The sequence below is a fragment of the Camelus ferus genome, chromosome 26 (genome assembly GCF_009834535.1).
Source record: "Camelus ferus isolate YT-003-E chromosome 26, BCGSAC_Cfer_1.0, whole genome shotgun sequence".
Taxonomy (NCBI): domain Eukaryota; kingdom Metazoa; phylum Chordata; class Mammalia; order Artiodactyla; family Camelidae; genus Camelus; species Camelus ferus.
The window spans coordinates 4,854,191-4,877,567 of NC_045721.1; the positions used below are offsets into that span (position 1 = coordinate 4,854,191).

Here is a 23,377-nt window from a genome sequence, read left to right on the forward strand (position 1 = left end):
CTCAGGCCCACCATTGAAAATACCCCTCTTCCCAGGGAACAGAAGTCTCCGTCACCCCTCACTCCCTCCTGGTACTGTTGCCCTGCTCCCAAGCCTTCCTCCTGTCTCTCCTCCTCCTCCCCTTCCTCCTGTGCATTCCCTGCCCACCCGTAAGGCCATGCATAACTGGTGTCACTGGCCTCCCTCTCCCTTGCACTGCCCCTGATGACTCGGGATTTGATTGTGCACAACTGTGTTCAGTGTTCTTGCTCACTGGGCGCACAGCAGGTGCACACTTGGAGGACTTGCTCCCGGATAATGAGGGCTGGTCCCAGTTGCTTCTAAGGTCCCTCCCTGTGCCAGACCCCTGAGGAGGGTCCACCCAGCTGACCCACAGTACCACAGAGATGTGCTGGGCGTGGGGGCTCAGGGCAGCCCCCCCGATGCGCTCCAGGGCACCCACGATGCCGCTGCAGGCCTTGTCCTCGCGCTGGGCCAGCCACAGCAGGTGCTCGTCCACCAGCATTAGGTTGCTGGCCATGTCCACCATCACCTCTACCAGCTGGGCGGGGAGGGCACAGGGAGTCACTGAGGGCTGGGACCCAGGGCCAGGGTGCCAGAGGCTTGAGCAGATGGGGGGCGGGGGGTTTCCACAGGCCGGACTGAATCTCACCTCTTTGATCTGGTCGACATAACCCAGAAACTTCTGGATCATCTGAGCCACATATACTACATCCATCATGTCAGAGAAGCTGGCAGCCTCGGCCGTGTACACTCGCAGCTGGTGGGCCAGGGTCAGCGCGTTGGAAGCGTTGATGGGCATCTAGGGTGTGGGGAAGAAAGGGCATCGTCCAGTCTTGCTCTTTTTACCCTAGAACGGCCCCGGGGGCCCCTTCCTCTGTGCTAATGCTCAGGGTGACAGGGCCGCGGAGTGGGGTCTAGTCCAGGTGGGATGTAAGGAGCATGTAAGGAGCGAGCTCTCCTTGACTCAAGGCCACCCACTGCTCTTGCCACTGGCCTAAGGACAATGGGACGACATCACGCTGTCCTTGTTTTCCCCCTTAAGGCTGCCCTTGCTGTGCTGGGGGACAGATGCTTGAGAGGGGCTCACATGTCCCTAGTGTGGCCCTGGGAGTTCTGAATCCCCTGGCAGAGGGGCTAGAGGAGGGAGCACCACATGATGTGCCGGCCCCCTGACCCCTGGCTACATCCTGAGGAGGGTGGAGCAGCCACGAGGGTGGCCTCCCCGGACCCCGTGGGCCCAGCAGTCTTCTCTCCTTCCCATTCCCCACGCCCCCAGCTCCCCTCCTCTCCCGGCCTCACCAGCACGAAGGTGTAGAGCACACGGGTGATGTCGTTGGTGTACAGACAGTGGGAGTAGTCCCCCGGCTCCCAGCGGCCAGCACGGTCACAGCGGCGGGAGGCCCGGGTACCAGGGGCGCCCCCGCTCAGGGGCACCGAGGTGAAGGGGTACTGCAGGCAGGACTGGTAGGCTGTGATGCCAGCCAGAGTTCGAGGCCACCTGGGGACAGAGATGGGAAGTTTCCGATTACCCAGGCTCCTCAGGGCGAGGGTCCCTCCCCTGCCCTTAGAACTGTGAGGCCAGACCCCTTGGGACCTGGGGGAGGGGTCCAGAAGACTGTCTTCGGACTGGCAATCAAGGGCTTCCCAAGTTCCACCTTCTTTCTAAGGCTGCGTTTGTTGAGACAGGGCTGGCACTGGTGTTGGAGGGGCTGGACTTGGAGTCCTGAGTTCAAGTCACTTATCCTTTCTGGGCTTTAGTATTCTCAGCTGTACGATGGGGAGATCACCTGCCCTGCCTCACTGAAGGGGCCACTGGGATATTAAAATGTGATATTCGTAGTGGGAAAACTTTGTAAAATATTCGTGTAAGGAAGCAAAAAACAAAAACAAAAACAAAAACCCTTTGTTGTGCACAGTACATCTCGGAGGATGGTTTTATACAAAAAGATATGGTCTCTAAATACAACAGTGGGACTTAGAGTTGAGTGACAGAAGGAGGTGTTTTCTCCACCTTAGAGCAGTCAGGGAGAAGGGTCACCTGCGGTCCCAGAGGCAGGAGAAGGGGGTGAGGGGGGTTCTCGAACCTGAAGTCCCCGCGGTTATTGGCGACGCGCTCAGCAGGGCAGTAGGAGGCCGAGGTCTCCAGCACCACAATCTCCACCTTCTTGCTGGCGTTTCCCTGGACCGTGGACACCGAGCACTCCCATTCGCCTGAGGCCCACACGCCGATGTGAGACAGGGTCAGCTCACTGCGGGCGGGCGGAGGGCTGGCTGGAGGCGCTCCCAGCGCCCACGCCGCCCTCCCGGAGCACCCAGGCACAGCCCTGAGGTGCACAGGGCACCAGCTTCAGGCTCTTTTTCTTTAATCCAGCCAGGGATAGAAGTACCTACCCCTTTAAGTCTGACTGGCCTTATGATAGTGTTTTTCTGAGCTTCAATTTCCCCATCTCTATCAGGAAGATAAATAATACCTCTTGCAAGACTTTTGGAGCGATCAGGTCCCATGATCTAGGTGAGAGCCGCTCTAGCATTGGAAAGGCACTGAAGACGTGGCCTTGCAATCATTTTTTTCTATCAAGCATTTAATTTTGATCCTTTTTCCAGACCGTTTATGACTTAGTCCTGGGTCCCCATAAACACACGCACACATTTTTCCAGGAACCAGCTCCTTGGGGCAGGGGGTGAGGGGTGCCGTGGGCTGAGAAGGGGCCGCAGGGCCTGTACCTGGTGATGAAGGTGCAATCGTGGATGAGGCTGGCTGCCAGGAGGATGCCTGCCTGTTCGTCACCCTCCACGGGGGCCCGGTTGTGGTACCAGCGGATGTGGGTGTCGTTGCCCAGGTAGCTGGCAGAGCACTGGAAGGGCAGCCGGTCGCCCTGGAACACCACTTGGCGGAGGGATGGGATGAGGTGGTGTGTGTGCAGCTCCAGGGCCCCCTCTGTGGGAGGGGACACCAGCAGTGAGGCCCGAGTGTGCCGGCAGGGGGCCCCAGTAGGGGCAGGGCCAGGCCCCTCTGTCAGGAGCCTGCTCCGGCTGGGAATGAGAAGGGGGCAGGAGAGTCTCCAGAGATAAGAGAACGGGAGAAGAGCAGGCGGGCTGTGGACGAATAAAAGAGCCCCCTTTCACAGCACACTTGTCACCCCAAGAGGTGGGACCAGATGAAAACATAAACAGACAGCAGCCCCAAAGGAAGTTCAGAAAAGTTGATGGCGGACTGGCCCCCAGTGGGATCCGAGGGAGAGGATGCCCTGGAGACCAAGACCACCGCACCACGACTCTGCAGACACAGGGAGCCGTGAGCCAGCATGGCCCTTCAGGAAGGAGCCTAGGACCTGAGGCCTGCGGTGGGGGTTCTGCTCACCGCATCGCAGCTGGGCCTCCTGGAGGCTGCGCAGGGCCTGGGCATGTAGGGCGCTGGGGTAGGCACAGAGCGTGCGCTCCGACAGCTGCAGGGAGCGATTCCGGGCCCAGGGCAGCAGCCAGCGCAGGTGGCAGTCACACGTCAGGAACTCGGTGCCGAAGTCCCTGCAGAGCGGGTGGAGGGGCCTCAGGGTAAAGCAGAGGGAGTGGGGGCTTATGGGGGTGAGGATGGAGCCCCAGGGAGGGCAGAGGTTTGTGTGTGTGTGTGTGTGTGTGTGTCTGTGCGCAGACACACACACACACACCACCTCCACACCACCCCTGCACGAGAAGGTGCGCATGGTGGAGCTGCAGCCATTGTCGGTACTGCCTCCTCAGAGGCTGCCCACATGGTCACGGTGCTTATGTGTCTCCCTCCCGGGCAGAGGAAGGAAGCAAAGGCCTGTGTCCTGGGGCTGGGGAAGGATACTCACACCACGTTAAGGGCTGGCAGTTCATCAAAGACCCCAGGTTGCAGGCTGGAGAAGATGTTTCCAGATATGTTTCTGCAGGGGGCAGGGAGCAGGAGACGAGGTCTCAGGCTCTTCTGGGCCCGAGGAGGGAGGGGTGAGGGGAGAGACCACAGGCTCCCGTGAGGGTGTCGGGGAGCCTTCCCTCTGCCCACCCCTCCACCGCCCCTCACTCACAGCCGGAGAAGCCGGGGGAGGCCTTGGAAGGTCTCAGAAGTGAGACAGCCAATCCGGTTGTTGGAGAGATCTCTGGGGAGACACACACAACCTCAGCAAGTCGGCCACGTGGCAGCACACGGATCTACTTGTGAGGGACACACACATTTTAAAAAGTGTGCTGGGGCTTGTGTGGGGAGTGGAGAAAAAAGGAGATGGGACCGGGGTTCTGAATGTCTGCTGGTCTGTCCCCAGCCCATGTGCTGTGGAGGGGGCAGTGAGGGAGGCCGAGAAGGGGGACAGTGGGCCCATGGGACTTTCTCAGGGATGAGAAGGGCCGGGGGCGGGGGTGGGACAGGCCACTCACAAGCGCTTCAGCTCCCCCAGACCCAGGAAGGCGCCGGGCTGCACTGTGCTGATGATGTTGTTCCTCAGGTCCCTGTGGGAGGCAAGTGGGGTCCTCTCACTTCTCCTGCTCACTCAGGGGGGCCACATGGCTCCCCTGGGGGTGGGCAGCCTCCCTGCCTCCAGAAGTGCTGGGTTCTTGGTTTCCCTCTCGATCCCTGCTCTCCTCAGTGCTGGCTGGGAGGTTGGTGAAGGACCCAGCCCCTCAGATGGGTCCCCTCAGCCTCCCTGGCTACCGTAAGGGGTACTGGTCACACGCGTCGGGGAGGATGCAGAGGCCAAGAGATGGGTGGGATGAGGAGGTGGAACACGGTGGAAACAGAGGAGGCCTCGGTTCCCACGTGCTTTACCTCTGAGCTGCCCTGAGTTTCTCGGTCTCTCAAGGCTGCTGTGGGAGTCATTGACAAGGGGTGTTCCGGTCTTTCGTAAATTGCTACATGAAGGTAAAGGGACAGGTACTTTCATCACCAGCCTGCAGATCTCTCCGTCTGGCAGGTGAGGAAAAGGTCACAGGACTGCTTGGTGACCACATGGATGCTGACCCAAGTCTCTGACTCCAGGCAGGGCAGTTCATCCCCAGGCTGGCCCCTCAGTCCTCAGATGAGGAAGCTGAGGCCAAAGGGGCGAAGGCTTGTTTGTGGTCACCTGCTGCATTCCCCCAGGTCTCCTAGGACCCACAGTGAGGAGAGAAGGCGACAGGGGAACAGGGGAAGTGTCACCTCAGGCTCAGCTCCAGCAAGTCACAGACTGGACGGAAGAGGGTGGTCCTCCCCTTCCCCCGGGCTCCACAGGGCCGAGGGTCACCCACCAGGAGGCGCAGACTGCAGGTGAATCGTCAGTCACTTCTGTCCCAGGGTCCAGTGGCTCCAACTCAACCTCCCCTTTGTCACGTCCCCCAGGGGCAGTAGAGGCAGGGCTGAAGGGACACTTTCTGCCCACAGGGGACTGGCCAGTGCCCCCCTGGCCCCAGCCCCCCACCAACCCCGTTAGCCCTCTGGGACCACTGAGGCCCAAGGTGAGGGTTGGCCCCCTGGCCTGCCTCAGCACTCCATCCTCTGCATGGGCACAGCCACAGGGAGAGGTGCCTAGATGACCAGCCACTCGCCCACCTACCCAAGGGCCACCTGGGTCTTTCCTACCCAAATCAGAACAGGCCCACAGAGACCTTACCAGGAGGCCTCACTACCTGCCAGCCTCCCCTCCTGGCACCTGGCAGGGGGCTATAGCCTCCCAGCTTGCTCCTGGCTTTCTGACATCCTCCCGGCCCCACCCAAGGACCAGGAGGGCAAGGACAGGGGATTCCTAGAATAAGCAACTTAGGTTGGCCACTGGGGTCAACCTGCTTTCCAAGGCCCTGCCACCCCCAGTCCAGACTGAGGCAGGGGCTCTTGGCTCTGCCTGTCAAAGCTCTGGGGCACCTCTGGGTTATGGGCAGGAGGGGGTTAACCGAGTTGGCTCCCTGCTGGGGGAGAGGAAATGGGTGTCCAGGATGGGGAGGTGCCGTCCCACCAGGGGGCCTGTTTTCACACAGGCAGTCCCAGCTGGGGACGTAAACACCCCCAGAGAGAGACAGAAACAGAACCATAGAGACAGAGACAGAGAGAAATGAAATGGATCCCCTGCTGATCCCTGCCACAGCCCATGGGTCCTCATACCTCAGCCCCCTCTCCACAACCCTGTCCCCCCTTGAGAAAGAAGAGAAAGCCACCAGAAGGGCCCGGCTTCCTGGAGGCGGGATGACTTCCACAGCCAGCGTGCTGGGAGGCGGCCAGTGCTGGGTGCAGACAGGGAACATTCGAGAACACAGCCCCTAGAATGCTCATGCAGGGTGGAGGCTGGAGACAGCGGACTAAGCGCCCTTCCTGCCGGTCACCCCCCTTCTTGCTGCCCAGACCCCCGCCCTCACAGCCCCGTCCTCCAATGCTGCTCCAGCCTGTGCCCCCCGGCCCCTGTTGGGGTCTGGCCATTCTCAGGGCTCTGCCTCCCACCCCGTGCGGGGGACGGGCAGAGGGAAACACATTCCTCATTGTGTCACTTCCCTTCATGGGCTGCCAAGGGGCCCAGGCCACAGCCCCCCGCCCCTTCCCTCTCCGCTTACTGTGTTTATTCTCATTTCCTCCCCAGCCCCCCTCCAGAACCCCCACCCGGCTGCCCCACTGATGCTCTGCAGATGGGAGCAAGGCAGCCCGCTTGGGCCCAGCCCCTTCCTGCCCTGGGTTTCCTGCAGCCTGTGGCCAGGCTGGGGCCTTCTGAGACGGGAGCTTCCAGCAAGTGTCAGTGGTTCTGACCCCTGGCCTCATGCCCTCAGAGTGGCTTCCAGGGTGACCAAAGCAGCCCTTGGACAGAGTACCCTCAGAGTTGGCCTGCTGGCCCTGACCAACCAGTCCTGGGTCCTCTCCCAAGGGGGCACAGGCCAGGGGCGGCTCCCTGAGCTGAGCTGATAGCCTGATGGGGTTTGGGGTCTGGCCCCTGGGCAGCTGAGGCAGGGAATGCAGCTCTGGGGCCATGCTCCCCTGGCAGTAGGAGGAAATGCTACTATAGAGCTCAGATTCTGGGGGGACCTGCAAGGTGCCTATAGGTTGGTGGCTCTGCACCCTTCTTGGCTGAGAACATCCTTTTGAAAATCTGATGATGGCTGTGGATTCCCGCCCCAGAAGAATGCACTACCCTCAACATTGTGCACATGATTTTGTTAGGTAGTCTAGATAGAAATGAGCACTGGGCAGGGGGAGAGGAAGAGGAAAGGATCAACCCACAAAACGGCAGTGTGTCTGCATTCAGGGACAGGGACTCCAGACATTTTTACTTTCTCTAAAAGAGGGCCAGGTAAAAGAAGCCAGTTAAAACCAAAGCGCTGCAGCTGCGCAGGGGAGGGGGACCTGGTATAATTTGACCCAATGAACCTGCCCAAAAGGGGATGGGCGGGCCAGAGCGCAGGGAACCTGAGTTGTCAATCAATCAATCAATCAATCATGAAACAGGATATAAAAATAGGTAAAACAAAGCGCCATTTTTCGTCTCTTGGGTTGGCCCGCTCCCAGGTCTTGGGAGTATACTGTCTTTTACTGTCTTTCTACTTCACTAATAAAAATTTCGCTTATATCACGCTTTCTGTCTCTTGTTAGAAATTCTTTTTTTTCGGGTGACTAAGAACTGAGGTAATTCTTATTTCCCTTTTTCCGGTAACAATTTCAGGGGCTTGTGGAACCAAGGTGACGAACCCCTGCTCTAGACTTTCTAATCGGATCCCTTCATTTCTTGGGCAAGGTCACGAGCATACACAGATGTTTCTGTGATGTGGAGTCTCCCGCCCCCCGTCAGCTTCCACAGAGCCCTGGTCTTGGAAGCTGGAGACAGTGCAGCCTATGGGTGGAGCCTCCCTCTCTACCCACCTTGCCCAACCTAGACGGGCCAGACCCCAGACACACCCCTTTCCTTGTGTCTATGTCCACATGAGGAGAAGGACACCTTATGGCAGAAGCTGGGGGCGGGGTGTTCCTGGGAGCAAATCTTGTCCTATGCCCTTCATGGGAAAGAGAAGAGCTCAGGAAGCTGAGTATGTAAGAGTGAGTGTGTGAGCCCAAGCAATAAAAGAGCAGATTGATAAGCTGGACTTAATAAAAAGTGAAAGCTTTTGCTCTTTAAAGGATATCATTAAAAAATGAAAGACAGCCCACGGGATGAGAGAAAATGTCTGGGGATAAGGGGCTTCTATGCAGAAGACATAAAGAACGCTTGTAACTTAATAATAAAAAGGCAAATAACCCAGCTGAAAAAAAAGTGGGCAAAGGATTTGAATAGACATTTCTTCAAAGAGGATATACAAATGACCAATTAATGCGTGAGAAGGCGCTCAATGCTGTTAGGGAAATGCAGATCTGACCCACAGTGAGATTCCACTGCACATCTATTAAGGTGGCTAGAATTAAAAAAACAGAGATTGGAATCCTTATGCATTGTTGGTGGGAGTGTAAAATGGTGCAGCCACTTTGGAAAACAGCTGGGCAGTTAAAGTGACCGTATGACTGAGTAATTCCACTCCTCGTATATATCCAAGAGAAGTGAACATACATGCACACAAGAACATATACAGGAATGTTCATAGCAGCATTATTCATAAGCCAAGAAGTGGAGACACCCCAAATGTCCATCAACTAAGGAATGAATAAACAAAATGCGGTATCTTCGTACAATGGAAAACTATTTGGCCATAATAAGCAGTGACGTGTTGATACTTGCTATAATATGGATGAACCTTGAAAATATAACGCTCCATGAAAGAATCCAGTTACAAAAGATTATATAGTGTATGATCCCATTTCTATGAACTGTCCAGAATAGGCAAGTCTATTGAGACAAGATAGAGTAGTGGTTGTTTAGGACTGGGAAACGGGGTGGAGGAATGGGGAGTGATTGCTAATGATTCAAAGCTTTAGGGGATGATGAAAATGTTCTAAAATTAGATGATGATGATGATTGCACAACTGTGTAAATATACTCCAAGTCCTGGGATCATATGCTTTAATCGCATGAACTTTATGGTATGTAAATTATGTCTCAAGAAAGCTGTTAAGAGTGTCTGAGTTTGTATGATGGTGTGTGTGTGTGTGTGTGTGCGCGCGCATGCATGTACCCACATTTTGGACAGGGTGGGGCTCCCTTTGGCCCCAACAGACCTCCCTGCTTGTGGGTTTGAAAACCAAATTATAGGTTTGGAGGCCACAAAGCCGCTCTCCGGGGCCCTCCAGGACTTCCAGGGTTCATTAGAAAGCTGGGGGTGGGGTGGGGGAGGGCTGGCAGAGGAGAGGGCAGAACACCCCTGCAGGTATGGAGGTTGTCTGTGGGGAGGAGAGGGAGGGAGTTTCTGGTGGCCAGGCCGAAACCCCAGATGGTCTCAGCTTCCCTCCCACCTCCTTGCCCCAGCCCCTCTTGTCTCTGATCTCATCCAATAGGTATTTATTGAGCACATACCCTGTGCCAGGCATGGGGCCTACATCAGCGAGCAAGAGGGCTGTCCCCAAACCCTACAGCCTCCCTTCCTGGGCCCTCAGCTGCGCCAGAGCCGGGGCAGCCTCTCAGCTGCGGCTGCATTCCTCTCCTGCGTGAGTGCCGACGGAGGGGGAGGAAGGACAGAGCCCGCTGGCCTTACCCTTGGCTCCGCCCACAGATTAATGGAAACCACCTGGCGGGTGAGCCGCACGCCGCCCCTCCAGGCCCCCCCATCGTTCCCGTGAGCATCTGCGTCTAATGAGCGCCCCAGCATCGCTGCATACCAGCCCCCGGGGCTCATTAATCTCATTAGGCAATGACAAATCATCCTGGGGCTGCCCAGGCTCCCCGCCCCAGACCCTTTCTCCCAGGCGTGCACAGGCCTTGAGGGGCGTGTGTCCACACAGACCCACACACAGGCGTGCACGCCCAGTCCCCTGCTCCCTGGGCCTCTCCTGGGGGCTGTCTGCCGTGGGGCCGGCTCGGTCCCGGGTCTGGGGGCTTCTCGCTGTGACTGGAGCATCCAGAGCCCAGGAAAGTCTTCTGGTGGCCTGCTCCCTGCTGAATGTGGGGGATCTGGGCAGAGATGCGAAGGACCAAAGGAATCCCCGAGTGTACACCTCAACCCCATGACTGCCCCCCCAAGGGCTGGGGGCTCTGGACAAGTCTAAGTGGTGAGGGGCAGCCAGTATGACAGCTTGCCACTTGGAACTTTCTGAGTAAAAGGGGACAGCCGTGTACTGAGAGGCGAGCTGTCCCCGGCCCTCTTCCCGGGTGACCTGCCAGGGAGCTGCGCCCTGCCCCATGGGCCAGGTGAGAAGTCTGGGGCTTGAACAGGCACCCAGAAGGCAAATGACTGAGGTGGCATTCAATCCCAGCCTCTTTTTGCTCCAGGGAGGAGTTTCATCACCTCCCCCTCCACCCAAAAAGTCTTTCCTCTGGGCAACATGAGGCCAGTCCATGCAGAGGGCAGCAGGTCACAAAGAAGAGGGCTTGGAGACAGGGCTTCACATGTCTGGGCCATTCTGTACACTCCTGGGCTGGCCATGAGCTCTGCTGGACTGTTTCATGTCCTCTTGTCCAGCCTGCCTGGCTGACAAAGGTATGTCCTCCTATCCCACCCCCACTGCTCTGGAGCACGGATCCTCCCACGGGATCTTCTCAGGCACATCCCCTCCTCGCCCTCTCTGTGTCCCCTCTCCAGCCTCAGGGCCCTGCGCTGCCAAACGGGGTCCATGCAGATCTGCTCCCCCCACACTTAGACCAGACCCGTTCGCAGAGGCCAAAGGGGTGCTCAGCACGGGCTGGCAGACTCCAGTCTGGAGCAGCCCAGACCTACTGTTTCAGTTCTCAGACAGGCCTCAATCCTCCCACAGGACTTGCTGCATGGACTGTGGGATGTGAGACTGCCATGGGTTCAGCTGCCCCGGCCTGGACAGTAGAGCCCGACAGGACAGACAGATCAGTGTTTCCTGGCACCAACTGCATGCCAGGCCACGGCGTCTCATTTGTGATGAATGGGCCCACAGTGCAGGGGTCATCTGGTCCACTGGTTCCCAACCCCAGTGACCATGAGAATCGCCCTGCATACCTTGTTAACAATTCCCAGGCCCCTGCCGACCTGATGAATTAGCATCTCTAGGACCTCTCCCTAGCCCTGGGGTAGCGGGTAGGGATTGTGATGGTTAATTTCATGTGCCAGACAACAGCACCAAGTGACTTAGTCAAACACTAATCTAGGTGCTGCTCTGTAGGTATTTAGTAGATGTGATAAACATCTACAATCAGTTGACTTTAACTAAAGGAGCTGACTTTGCTAATATGGGTGGGCCTCATCCAATCAGTTGAAGGCCCTAAGAGAAAACGCTGATTTTTCCCAGAGAAGTTCTGCCTGAAGACTGTAGCTTCAGTTCCTGCCTGACTTTCCAGCCTGCTGGCTGGCCCTGCAGATTTTGGATTTGCCAGCTCCCACAATCACATGAACCATTTCCTTAAAATAAATTTCTTTATAAAGAAAGAAAAGAATTTCTTTGTATATTTATATAAGGACATACACACATACACACACACACACACACACACACATGCGCGCGCGCGCGCACACACACACACACACACATCTCCTATTGGTCCTACCTCTCTGGAGAAGCCTGCCTGATACAGTGGTGACCAGCCAGGCTGGATACCCTGGGGTCCTCCAGCCTCTGCACTACCTCTCCATCCCTGGGAGGCACGGGCACATGCTGAACCTGGCATCCCCTCTGCCCAGAGGCCTCCCCTCCTCTGCAATCCTGGTTGCATCACTGGGTTTTCTGCTCTTTTTCTTCTCCTGCAGGACTGTGGGTCTCTCTCTCTCACACTCACACACGCACACACACACATCCAAGGATCATGGAATTTTAAGTCCATAATGTGCTTTACAAATCACCCTGTCCCCTGACTTTTTACAGATGAAGAAACTGAGGCCCCAAAGTGAGGCATCCCTCTGACTCCATCTCCCATCACCCCCCGTCTTGCCGCCCTTCTTCTGTGCCTCAAACTCACCAGGCAGACTGGCCCCCAGGGTCTTCCCAACGGCTCCCCGTCCTGCCAGGTTCCTCCCTCCCTGGGGCTTGGGCTCTGTCACCTTCAGCGAGGCCTTCCTTAACCTCACTACATAAAGCAGCACCCCCACCCATTGCTCTCTGTCCCCCTTACCCTTCCACTTTGGTTTTCTTTGCAGCATTTATGGTCTGTTGACCTATTATGCATTTATTTGCTATTTTCTGGGTCCCGTCAGTGGAGGGTAAGTTCCACGGGGGCGGGCACTCGCTCTGCCTGTTCACACACACGGAGCTCACACTTGGTCTGCCTGTTCAGCACACATGGAGCTCAGGAAACATCTCTGCAGCACATTACCAGACGATTCCTACCTACCAGGTCAGGGGCTCCAACTCACGACTTTGAACTCTCACTCCAGTGCCCTTTCTAAGCACTTAGTCATTGTTCCCGGCTCGCCTCTCACTTTTCTCTGCTTGCTTCCCATGGTCTGAATGCACCTGCTGGGCGGTGACCCGGGTCCCAGTGCTGCAGACAGAAGTCCGGGCTGGGTAGGTTTGCAGGGGTGGGAAGGAAAGGGCCTTCTCCTCATCATCGTGGGAAAATCTACCCTCAAGAGATTGAAGGACGAGGACAAGAGGGCAGAATTAGCAGGTCCCTCGCTGATGAGGTGAAAGGGCAAAGATGGGAAGATGCCTGCGAGGCCTCAAGAGGCTCCCGGCAGCTCTCGCTTGTGCTAAGGTTTCGGGAGACGGACTCTGGCCGGTGACTGGCCCTGGTCGGCTGGGGCAAAGGGCAGCAGGCAGCTGTGGTTTGTCTTTCTCCAAAACATCCCTGGAAGGAGCGTCTGGTTTCCGGCCATTCGGCCCTGTAAGACCAAGCCTGGGCTAAGTGTAGGAATCACAGCTCCCGGATGCTTAGCTGCTCGTGGGAGATAAAATCTTTCCCTATTTCTTGGTACCAAAGGGGCCTTAAATAGCAGCTTGGTGGCAGCCCTTTCTCCCTGTCTGAGCAGACGGGCAGAGGGACCTGGCCGCGGCTGTACATACGCCACGGACAACAAACTGGACGCCTCCCACCCTCAACACGCCCCGATCACACAGAGCCCACTCTGCCTTTCCATCCCAAGTGCGGGTTGGGCCCTTTCCACCCCCACTAACCCAGCCAGGCCGTCAAGCTTTCCTCACAGCCCCAGGGGAGGGGGGAGAGGCCTTCCCTTCCCCTGTGAAGTAGGTGTGGTAGAGCCGAACTCATAAGCTTGTTGTCCTGGCTAAAGATCTACACTCCATGTCTGACAGAGAGTGTGGACAGTGCATCCCTATTGCTCTTGGACGGTCCAGCCTTTGCTGATCCCTCCTTTGGACTTTACGGAAACCCCAACCTGCTTCATTCTAATCCACACGGTGGAGTGTGTGGTCTCACTGACTGCAATTTCTTTGGCTCTTCGAGAGCGCGCTTCTGCCTTGTTCTTTACTATCCTCCATTGCTCTGATCCAAGACTTTTAGGCAAAATGGCACTAGAGGCGGCAGGGCCCTGTTGGAGGCCTTGTGAACACCCAGCAGGGTGGGAGCCCAGGGAGGAGAGAGGGGCTTGGAGGTGGGGGAGAGGGCAAGGATCGGGCTCCAGGAGGGGCAGGAGGCCCAGGTGCTCCACGGAGGAGACAAGACCCAAAGCTTTTGTAACAGGCTGTGGATCTGGGAGCCGCCAGCTGGACCGGGAATTGCAACAAGGGTTTATTCAAACCCCTCATTTGGCACGGACTTGCCCATGACCAGGGCAGGTCCCTAACTCTGAGAAGGAAGTTCTCTCGGGCCAGCAGAGCCCTTGCAGCCCTGAATCCCACGCCAGCCTGCCGGGCCCCACAGGGCAGCCCGAAGATGCTGTTCTGATGCAGCTGTAAACCAGGGCAGTGGTGGGGCGGGGTGGGGGGTGGAGAATCAGATATGATCCACTCTCCCCACCCTCAGCCCAGGGCTCTGGCCCTTTGGAACTTTGTTTGTTGATTGTGTTTAGGGAAGGAGGAAAGAGGCCTCAGTCCCACTAAATCCTCTCTCTGCCCTTTATGCTGGGCCCCCAGCTGGGAGGGGGAGGCGGCTTCTGGCCAGTTAAGGGGCTCAACCCTCCGAGCTAATTCCTCATTAAAAAGCGTTAATGAGCTTCCCTTAGCCCCATCCCGCCTGGACCAGCGAGGTGTCCCTACTTCTCTCTGCCTTCCCTTGTGAGGGAGCTGGTCGCTCTCTCCCAGACCAGCCCCTCTGCCCTCCTCTTGGTGATCAAGTCTGACTCTGGGCCCTCCTTAGCCAGCAGGCTCTGGGTTGCGGGGAGGGGTGTCCCTCAGCAGCCAATATTCCTCATCCTCCCTGGATCGAACTCTTGCCCATGACCTCTGCCCCAACTTGCCCAAGCACTTACAATTTCTCCAGCAGGGACAGTCCCAGGAAGGATCCATTCCGGAGCCCAGTGATCTTGTTGTTGCTCAAGAGCCTGAAGGAACAGGGAGAACACAGATGGGAGAATGTTGCCTTCTGTATAAGTGGCGCCCCCTGAAGTTGTGCAAAGAACAACCCCACCATCTGCTCCAAGAGATCACAGGGAGGAGCCAGTGAATGTTTGGACAGGCTGGCCGGCTCACTGAGCCCCGGTTCAGGCATTTCACTGCCCTGGGCCTCCCCCCAGCCTGGGTCTGACTCAGGGCTCTGTACGCAGGTGCGCTGAGCAGGTGTGAAGATGAAATGCTCCCTTTGCACCTTGGAACCACGGGGCCGAGCCCACAGCGCCCCCCTCCTGCCCCCACTACTCTGTTTTGCTCAAGCCGTCAGCCTAGCATCCTGAGGACAGTAGTGGGGAGAATGATCTGAATTGGTCAGGACCCTGGCAGGTGGAACAAGCAGCCCGGCAGGTGTGGGGGCAGGTGTGGGAGCATGTGGGAGGAGCTGCCCTTCCTCGGGGTCTCCAACACTCTGTGAGCTCGAGGACCTCACCAGAAAGGGACCCCCCACCCATAGGCCGCCAGCTCAGAGGGACTGAGTGCCCGGGCCTCTCCAGCCTGGCTGCAGCCTTGACCAGAAACTGATGGAGTCCTGGGCTCCCCCGGGAGAGGGGACGGGAGGAAGCCCAGGCCTCAGCCTCTGCCCACTTGGAGTCCTGTTTATTTATTCATTTGTTTTGGGGGTGCGGAAAGGGGCCCCAAGCTCCTGACTGAACCCCCTCTGCCCACCCATTCAGCCTTTCTCTGCCAGGCTACCTGCTGGGAGGAAAGCGTTCAGACCAGCCAAAGGGCTCATCCCATGAGTTAATTGCTTATTAAAAAGCTTTAATGAGCCTCCCAGCCCAACCTCTTGCCTGCCCCAGGCTGAGGCAAAGGGGTTCCCTTCTTTGCTCTGAGTGGTGGAAAACGGACGGGGAAGGACAGAGGTGCAGGCCTCAGGCCTTCTCTCCGGTGGGCAGCCTCCGGGCTGGACAGGAAGGGAGAGGGCAGGGCTGGGGACAGGGCACGAGAGGGCTTAGCTCAGAGCTCACTGGGAGTGGGGCTGCACATGCCAAGACAGGCAGTGAGAGGACCCCAGACATATGAGGCCCCAGCTCCTCCACGGTCAGGAGGCACATGGAAAATAGACCGTGGCCCGGAAGGAGGCAAGGGTGGAAGGGGCTTTCTGGGTCAGTGGGAAGAGGTAGACTCCTCATCTCTTTCCTCCCGTCTCCCTTCTCCACAGACACCCCTCCTCCCCTTCTGGTCTCCACCTAACCCATCCCTTCAGTAGTGACACTTCCCAGTGAGGACTGAAGGGTGACTGTGTGGAGGAATTCGGGGTGGGTCCAAAGTGCTTCACACACACACACACACACACACACACACACACAACGTCATCTTGATATTTCAGAAAGTATATCACAGTAGTCGTCACACAAACACTTAGAACTTTCACGAACCTCTGTTCTCATTTTATGGGTTCGGATAGTTTTATTTTGCATTATATAGAGTGGCCAATCATAAATAATCTTGTCAGTTCTTAGGGCGCCGAAACAGTCTCATCCAGGCCCTGGTGGCGCTGGGGTGGCCCCCTCGGTGCTGACAGCCTCTGGATGGTGAGACTTTTAAGTCAAAGCCGGCCCAGCTCATCTGCAGCTCATGCCCTCACACATCCTCAGAGTCTGAGGTTCAGAAGTTGCATTAAATGTCAGCGAGGCATGAGGACCTCTTAGTATCCTTAGGCATGTTGGGGCGGGTCCTGAAATGTCAGGAAGAAGGGTGGGGAAGAGGCATCTGTTTCAGCCTCCCCCAACCCCCAGGGTTTCCCCCAGGGGCTGCCCCTCCCTGGGTCCTGGGGAGGAAAAAAGATGAGGGCACAGGGGAGAGGTAAGTGGTATGGAAGGACAGAGGAATGGGAGGCCAGATTATCACAAATCCCCGTGCATGAAGGGGAACCCCGAGAACATTCTCAAACTTGAGGAGAGTATGGACTGTTAAAGGGAGGGGAAAAGGTTCTTATTTCCTGCCAATATCATCTGAGGATTCTAGTTTGAGAAACGCTGACTTTAGAAAGGAGAACCTTACACTTTGAAAATACCTTAGAACAAAAAGTTATCTCAAAATCATCTGCCAAAGACTTTTCTTTAAAGATCATTGAATTGAAAACAGAAAATTTAAAAAATTCTCCAACTGCCTGATCCCCAAGATTACATCCAGGGATCCTAGTTGGAGAACCCTGTCCAGACTAGTCCAGAGGTGGTGCGGGGTCAGGGGGATAGGTACCCCACATTCTCCAGACTCTTTGGCCTTTAACCTTTGAACACATTTCACACCCCCCAAATTCTTTCACCCAGCACCAGCCAACAGAAGTACAATGTGAGATGCATATGGAATTTAGAATGTTCTAGTAGCCACATTTTGTAAAAAGTTTAAAAATTAAATTAATTTTAATAATATGTTTTGTGTAGCCCAATGTATCCAAAATGTTATCATTTCAACATGTAATCGATATAGAAAGTTATCAGTGAGATATTTTCCTTTTTTGGGGAAATATCAGTATCTGGTGTGGATTCTCAATCCAGCACATTTCAATTCAGACCAGCCACACTGCAAGTACTCAGGAGCCACAAGGGGCTGGTGGCTTTAACCCTTATCCCTGATCAGTCTCCTTGTAGCCAGCACCGACCCAGGAGGAAGTCTGGGCTGCCGGAGAGATACTGAGGCAACCAGGGTGGTGCGTGTGCATGTACGCGTGGGAGCAGAGTAAAGGATGGGGACAAGCCCCCAGGGCAAGTGGGGACCAGCCTCTGGTCCAGAACAACTCATCTTCCGGCTCCCACCCCAGGGCCCAAGCTCTCTAAGGCAGCCTCTGTTGGGCTGGGGAGGAGAGGGCACAGCGGGGCGGGGGTGGGGGTCAGCAGCAGCCCATGTTTCCGGCTTTGCTAGCCCAGTGCAACCTCCAGCCTGGAAAACCTTGAAATGAGGGCTTTTTTTCCTCATGGCTGAGAAGCTGTTCCCGACCCCCCACCCTCTAAGCTACTCACAGAAGCAGGGGCAGCCAGGCAGACAGCGCTGCATCCTTCTCCTCCAATGACCCCCTTCTTGCCATGTTTCCAGCTCTTGGACAGACTTCAGCAGGTGTCGGTATGGTTTAAGTCCTCAAACACCCAGAATTGGGCCTTTTGGCCTTAATAAGCTAGACTGGGCTGAGCTGGTTTTACTTCAGACCCAGATTATCGGCAGAATGGCCTCACTGGTGCCCAATAGCTTCATTCTCTGGAGGTGCCCCTTGTAGGTTTGGTCAGGGAGAGGGGTACTGACTTGGGACAGAGAATATTTGGGGGTATGCAGGGAGCTGGCAGTTACGGGGCTGCTAATGGGGTAAATGAAATACACACACGCACATGCACGCACACCTACACGCACATACACACACATGCGCACAGCCTCATCCAGTAGGAAGAAAAGTGTTCCCACCACACTAGGCTGTCTTGGGAGGAAAACAGGCAGGGCGGCCACACGCTTCTGTCCAGAGTTTCAGACACGACGAGTCTTTACCCCATCCCGACGCTCCCACCCAACCCGGACAGGCTCAGCCTCCCTGGCCCCCCACCACCCCGCACCAGCACAGGGAGCCTGCCAGGTACATCGCCTTCCCAACCATGCCTCTCAGGCCCCAGGCTCGCCCAGCCCGGCAGCGGCAGCCTCAGCCTCTTCCTCCCGCCCTCCCCCCGCACCCGCAGTCTGCTACCCTAACATCATGTTTTCACAGGAAGGGGGGCCAGTCCCTGGGGTGCCCTGTTCTCTACCCTAGAATCTGAAATCCGGCCAAGGAGAGGGGGCACACTGAGTCCATTTCAGAACTCTCTCCCGGCTAGGGTCCTATTTTAGGGAAGAGAAGCCAGCAGTTACCGCTAATGAGGCTGGAGGCCAAGGGAGTGAGTGGCTGGCATCTGCAGAGGCCTTGTGGCCTCTGGGCAGCCACAGGGACTCACCAGGTCCCAGCCCAACATCAAAGATGACCCTGGAGGGGTCATGTGGGCACTGCTTCGTGGGGTGTGGGGCCAGCACAGGCCTGAACCAAAGGTTCTCACATGTGCAGGAAGAGTCATGTATGTCATCCCCCCAGCCTCCCCCGCCGCAACACACAGATGCAAGGATCACAGGCCTGGACTCTGGGGCTCGGTGCTCTCCAGGGAGCCTGAGACTGGAATCCAGCCATCGCCAAGGACCTCTGTGCTGGGAAGGCTCCGTCTCCAACACCTGCAGCTGGTACCCTAACAGTGTCTTCAGGGGACCCTCAGTGGGGGGCAGAGGGTGGTCTGCTTGCTGACACCAAAAAGGCCTCAGTCCCATCACCAGCTGCACCTTAAGGTGAAACAACATTCCAGCATTTCCCCTCACCCCCGCCGGCACAGCACCCAGGGCCCACGAGGACATCTGAAACCTAAAAAAAAAAGTCACTCCTGAAATATAAATGCTACAAAATTAAATTAATGAATGCTTAACGATATAACTACCAAATGTCACGTTATACCAATTGGCAATACTTGGTTCTGTTTTGGGTACATTTTAGCACGGCTGATACAATGATGGGGCCTCCAAACAGGAGACCGCCTCTAGTCCACGGGCCCTGCTGTGACCCACCTCAGGCTAAAGGCTGCCCAACGACTACTGAGTCCGACTGCAGGGGACAGAAATGCTGGAGGGGACACACAGTACGCCAGCACCTCCGGCCAGCTCTCCCTTGGCTGGAAGTCTGTCCAGGCGACCCTGGACAGCTACTGGTTAGGCAGACACCCAGGTAGGGCCTCCCTTCCCCAGGCTTTAGAGGGCCATGTCCTGAGATGGCCTCTGACCTTGGCCTCGAAGCCAGCAGTCCAGGCAGGGCCTGAGGTGAAGGTCAAGAGGGACACTGTCTTGCAACGGCTCCTACACATGGGCCTTCCTGCCTCCTTGTCTCGAACCTACTCTCTGTGCAACAGCACCGCATCCTGATGGTCAGTGGGCAGAACCAAGAAACTGGGGCAGGGATGGGAGGACTAACCCGTCATGGTGGTGGCGGGTGGTCATGTTGGGGATTTGGGGGCCCCTAGCACTGGGGCTTGAGCGCATACAATTGCATCTGCTGTAATCATTCACCCCTGGGCGTTCATTCATTCTCCAAATCTACACTAACACCTACTGTGCGCTAGGCTTGGCCCTGTGGGACACTCGGGTCCACAGACATTCATGGAAGGTGGAGGGCGATGTCACACAGGATGGACTATTTGTGTGTGGGTGTCCACCCAGTTTGAGGAAGCTGGGAATTTACTCCCAAACGACCTTAAACCCTTCCTGCACACATAGCCTAACATCACCACCAAGCTTCTAGGTGAAGAAAATGGGTTTCTTTTTAAATACACAAAAACCTGAAAGGCTCGGTCTGTTATCAGTCTTTAATATCTAAGTGTAAATTAGTCCTTTAATCCTTCCACCCCAGAGGAGGCCCTGCTCCTGTCCTGCTCCAGGAAGACTGCAAGGCCCCCGAGGGCAGAGACAAGGTTTCTCAACTCCGGGGGGGCGCAGGACACTCAGCAGGGGCTGGTGGAGTGAATGGATGGGTATGTGGAGGGGCAGAGCTCCAGGGAAGGTGGAGGTGGTCCGTGAATCCCAGTCTTCCCGTCAGAGGCGGATTCCTCTTGCCTCCACTTCCCCAGCCAAGTCCACAGTGATGTCTTACAGGGGTCTCCTCAGTACACGTGTTAGGCCATCACTGGGGGTGGGCGCCCCTTTCCCAAGGCTCGCACATCCTCATGGAGGAAGCAGATTAGTGGACCTCCCAGCCCTGTCCCCAGGGAGGACGTCTGGGACTGGTCTGTGTGGGAACTGGCTGACCGGCGGGAGGCCTGGGGTCTGGCTAGGAGCTGTGTGACCTTGAGCAGGTCAGCTGCTCCCTGGGGGTCTTCTCAGTAACAGAAGGGTCTGGACTGAAGACTCCCACTCCTTACATTTGATGGCTTTTCCCATCCTGGATACTGAGTCTCCTGGAGACTGAAGTCTAGAGTTTCTGCTCCAACATGGTTCCCAGCAGGCAGAGCCCTGCGGGAGTGGGGGCGGGGAGAGGGGAGGGAAGAGGGGGCCCTCACACCTCCCCTTAGCTTTCCAGCTGGGAGCTGTCTGGCCCCTCAAGTTCAGGCGGGAACTCCCTCCTCGGCTGCTCTCTCCAGCCGGTTCCCTGCTCCTCCATGACAGGTTGGTCCCCTGCCCCTCACCTGGCCCCATCCATCTTACCAGCCTGTCTCTCTCCACTCCCAAGGCTGGGAAAACTGGGTCCTAGGAGACTGTCCGAGTTAGCTACACTCCACATGTCTGCTCCCCCACCCCCATCACCCAGTCCTAAAAGCAGAGGAATGTTCTGGAGTTTGGGAAGGATGGCGGCCCCCGGAGAAGGGAGGAAGGGGAGGAGGCAGCTTTGTCCTGTCAGTGTCTGAGCTCTAAATAGAACAGAGCGGCTGGGCTGGGGGAATGAAAATAAACAGCCCCTCTGAACAGCCCCTTCCTAGCAGTTACCGGATTTTCCTTCTGGTTCCTCAGCCCAGGGCTCTTTCCCTCCTCTCTCCTCCCTTGCTCTCTGTCCAGTCCTATGGAGAAGGAGGGCCAGCTCTATCTCAGGGTGGTGGGGGAGTGAGGGGTCCTCGTCTAGGCTGTGTGGCATTGGGGAACTCGCCTCCCCTCTCTGGGCTTCAGTGAGGAGAGTTCGTTGAATGGGAGGACAGGGATCAACTCCAAGGTGGCTGGAACTTTTTCTCCTTCAGGAAAGTGTTCTTATCCCAATGGCTCCCATGTGGCAGAAATTTAGAAACACTCGCTCCCTTTCAAAACATGACCCCAAATTTAAGGGTCAATTTATGGCGAGGTTCGAATTACACTGGTTTGCCTGTGTCTTTGGGGGAAATTCTCAGACTCACCACGAGTAGGGATTGCCTCTCCCTGCAACCCGAACACAGAGGGGCGATCTGTGTGGGTGTCAGGAAAGGTCTTCCTTGGGGGTCAGGAGCGGCTGGGTCCTTGTATGGCTTCTGAATAATTCAGGCCAAATAACCCATCCTGGGTCCTGGTCCCCCTGGGAGGCTGAATTATAGCTGTTGTCTTTGGGGCTCGGCACCTCTGGTCTCTTGGGTGTGCTGAGGACTCAACCAGAAAGCGAGGCGGGCTCTGTTCTCTGCCTGGTGCGGGGGTTCCTCCAGGAAGACCTCCAGGAAGGGGCTGATGAATCCTGGAGCTGGGCTGGCTCCTCCAGTGGGTAGTCAAGAAAGGTCAGGGAAGGGGGCGACGTGGGCTTCTTCTGGGGCCCTCACTTCAGAGAAGCAGGGGTCCCAGAGCCCACGTCATCGGGGGGCTACAGCTGAGACCTTGCACCCTCCTACCTCTTCCCTCTCTCCTTTCTCTTCGCTCCCTCCCCCTCCTCTCCCGCACAAAAGCTCTCTGTACACAGCCACTTCCTCTGGCTGCTGTCTCTGAGCCCAGACCTTATGAGAACCATATGGGGGAAAGAGGGTGGAATGGAAGGGGGTGGGGAAGCCGCATGGGCCCGCCCCTCCAGCCAGTGTCTCTCCCCTCCCCTCAGGCTCTGTGCAAACGGTTGGCACACTTTGCCCCAGAGTCCCCCCTCCCAAACTGGATCCTGGTGGCTGGAGTGAGGGGTCCTGAGGGGAGGGCCCTGTCTGGAGCTGGAGGTCCAGAGGGAGATCTGTGTTCAAGAACTGCTTCCCTGAGGCTGGGACCAGCACAGGGGCCGTGCAGGGGGCTCCCCTCCCCTCCATGAAGACCACCAAACTCACAGCAAAAGGTCCCAGCCACTGCCAGGCACATCTGTCGGGCAAATACCCTTTCTCCCCTACGAGGTTGGCCTAAGTGATGGGCAGTCCCCCGAAAGGGGAGGCCGAGTGGATGAGGGCTTGTCGGCTCTGGGAGAATCTGGAGTGAGTGACCCGTCCCATGCCCGCTCCCCCTCCCCACCCAGCCTTGGAATGTTCCCAGGTCAAAGGGCCTGGGTCCTGCTGGGAAGGAACTGGGTTTTTTAAAGCAGCCTTTGAGTCCATTGGGTCCCAAGTCCAGCCAGGTGAACAGGGAGTCTCTTACCTGAGAGGAAAAGTAAGCAAATCCAAGCAGCTAATCCTGATGCTGGTGACAGCTAAGCCCTGCAACCGCTGGCAAGACCTGACCCCCTCCGCATCTGGCCTCAGTGTGCTCAGCTGTCAGATGCGGCAGTAGGGCCTGGACCTGCTGATCCCTAAGGCCCTTTCCAGCCCAGGGGCCCAGGAATTTATGACACTGCTTGGTATCCTCCGAGAGGCTGCTCAGAGGTCCTGGGAGGTCCTCACAGCAGATTTCCTTCTAGAGTTATCCATTATCAGTCCTTTCCTGGAATTCCTTATTATCCCTCCTCCCCCTCACTCTAACTCCCAGAACCCAGAACCAGAGGGCTGCCCAGGGGTGGGCGTGGGGGGTCACAGTGGTCTGCATCTTCCTCCCCTACCCAGGTTTGCCTTGTGATAACCCATCCCCCACGAGACCTTTCCCATCCAGGGAGACCCATCAAGCCTCCTGCTCTGGACGGCAGGGAACACTCGTGCCCACAGCTGCCCCGCGGACTGGGCCGTAAGCCTGGGGGGGTGCGGAGGGACAGATGGATTGGGAAGGAAGCCAAGAGTTCTGCTTTCCTGGAAAAGTGCGAATGAAAATCCATTAGAGAGGGGGAAAAAGCCAAGGATGGGGAGAGGGGGCCTGCAGTCTACAAAAACAGAAGGCAGAAGTTGAGATAACAGGGTGGAGGTAGAAGGGGCTGCAGTGAGATGAACAGGACGGTTCACAGGATTGCCCTTGAACAGCTTGGCAGCTGAACAGAGACGGCAGGCTGCTTGCAGACAGGCGCCTTATCTGGCACTTTCTCTGCCTGAACAG

General features: G+C 56.7%; 1 protein-coding gene across 1 annotated transcript in view; it reads right to left on the bottom strand.

Moving 5' to 3' along the window:
• ADGRA2 (adhesion G protein-coupled receptor A2) overlaps nt 1-23,377 on the bottom strand; it is a 33,699-nt gene that overhangs the window by 7,199 nt on the left and 3,123 nt on the right. The window contains 10 exon segments of the mRNA XM_032468513.1: nt 380-541; nt 653-802; nt 1,303-1,501; nt 2,088-2,252; nt 2,728-2,941; nt 3,365-3,528; nt 3,837-3,908; nt 4,050-4,121; nt 4,396-4,467; nt 14,374-14,445. Coding sequence (XP_032324404.1) covers nt 380-541; nt 653-802; nt 1,303-1,501; nt 2,088-2,252; nt 2,728-2,941; nt 3,365-3,528; nt 3,837-3,908; nt 4,050-4,121; nt 4,396-4,467; nt 14,374-14,445 — 1,342 coding nt within the window.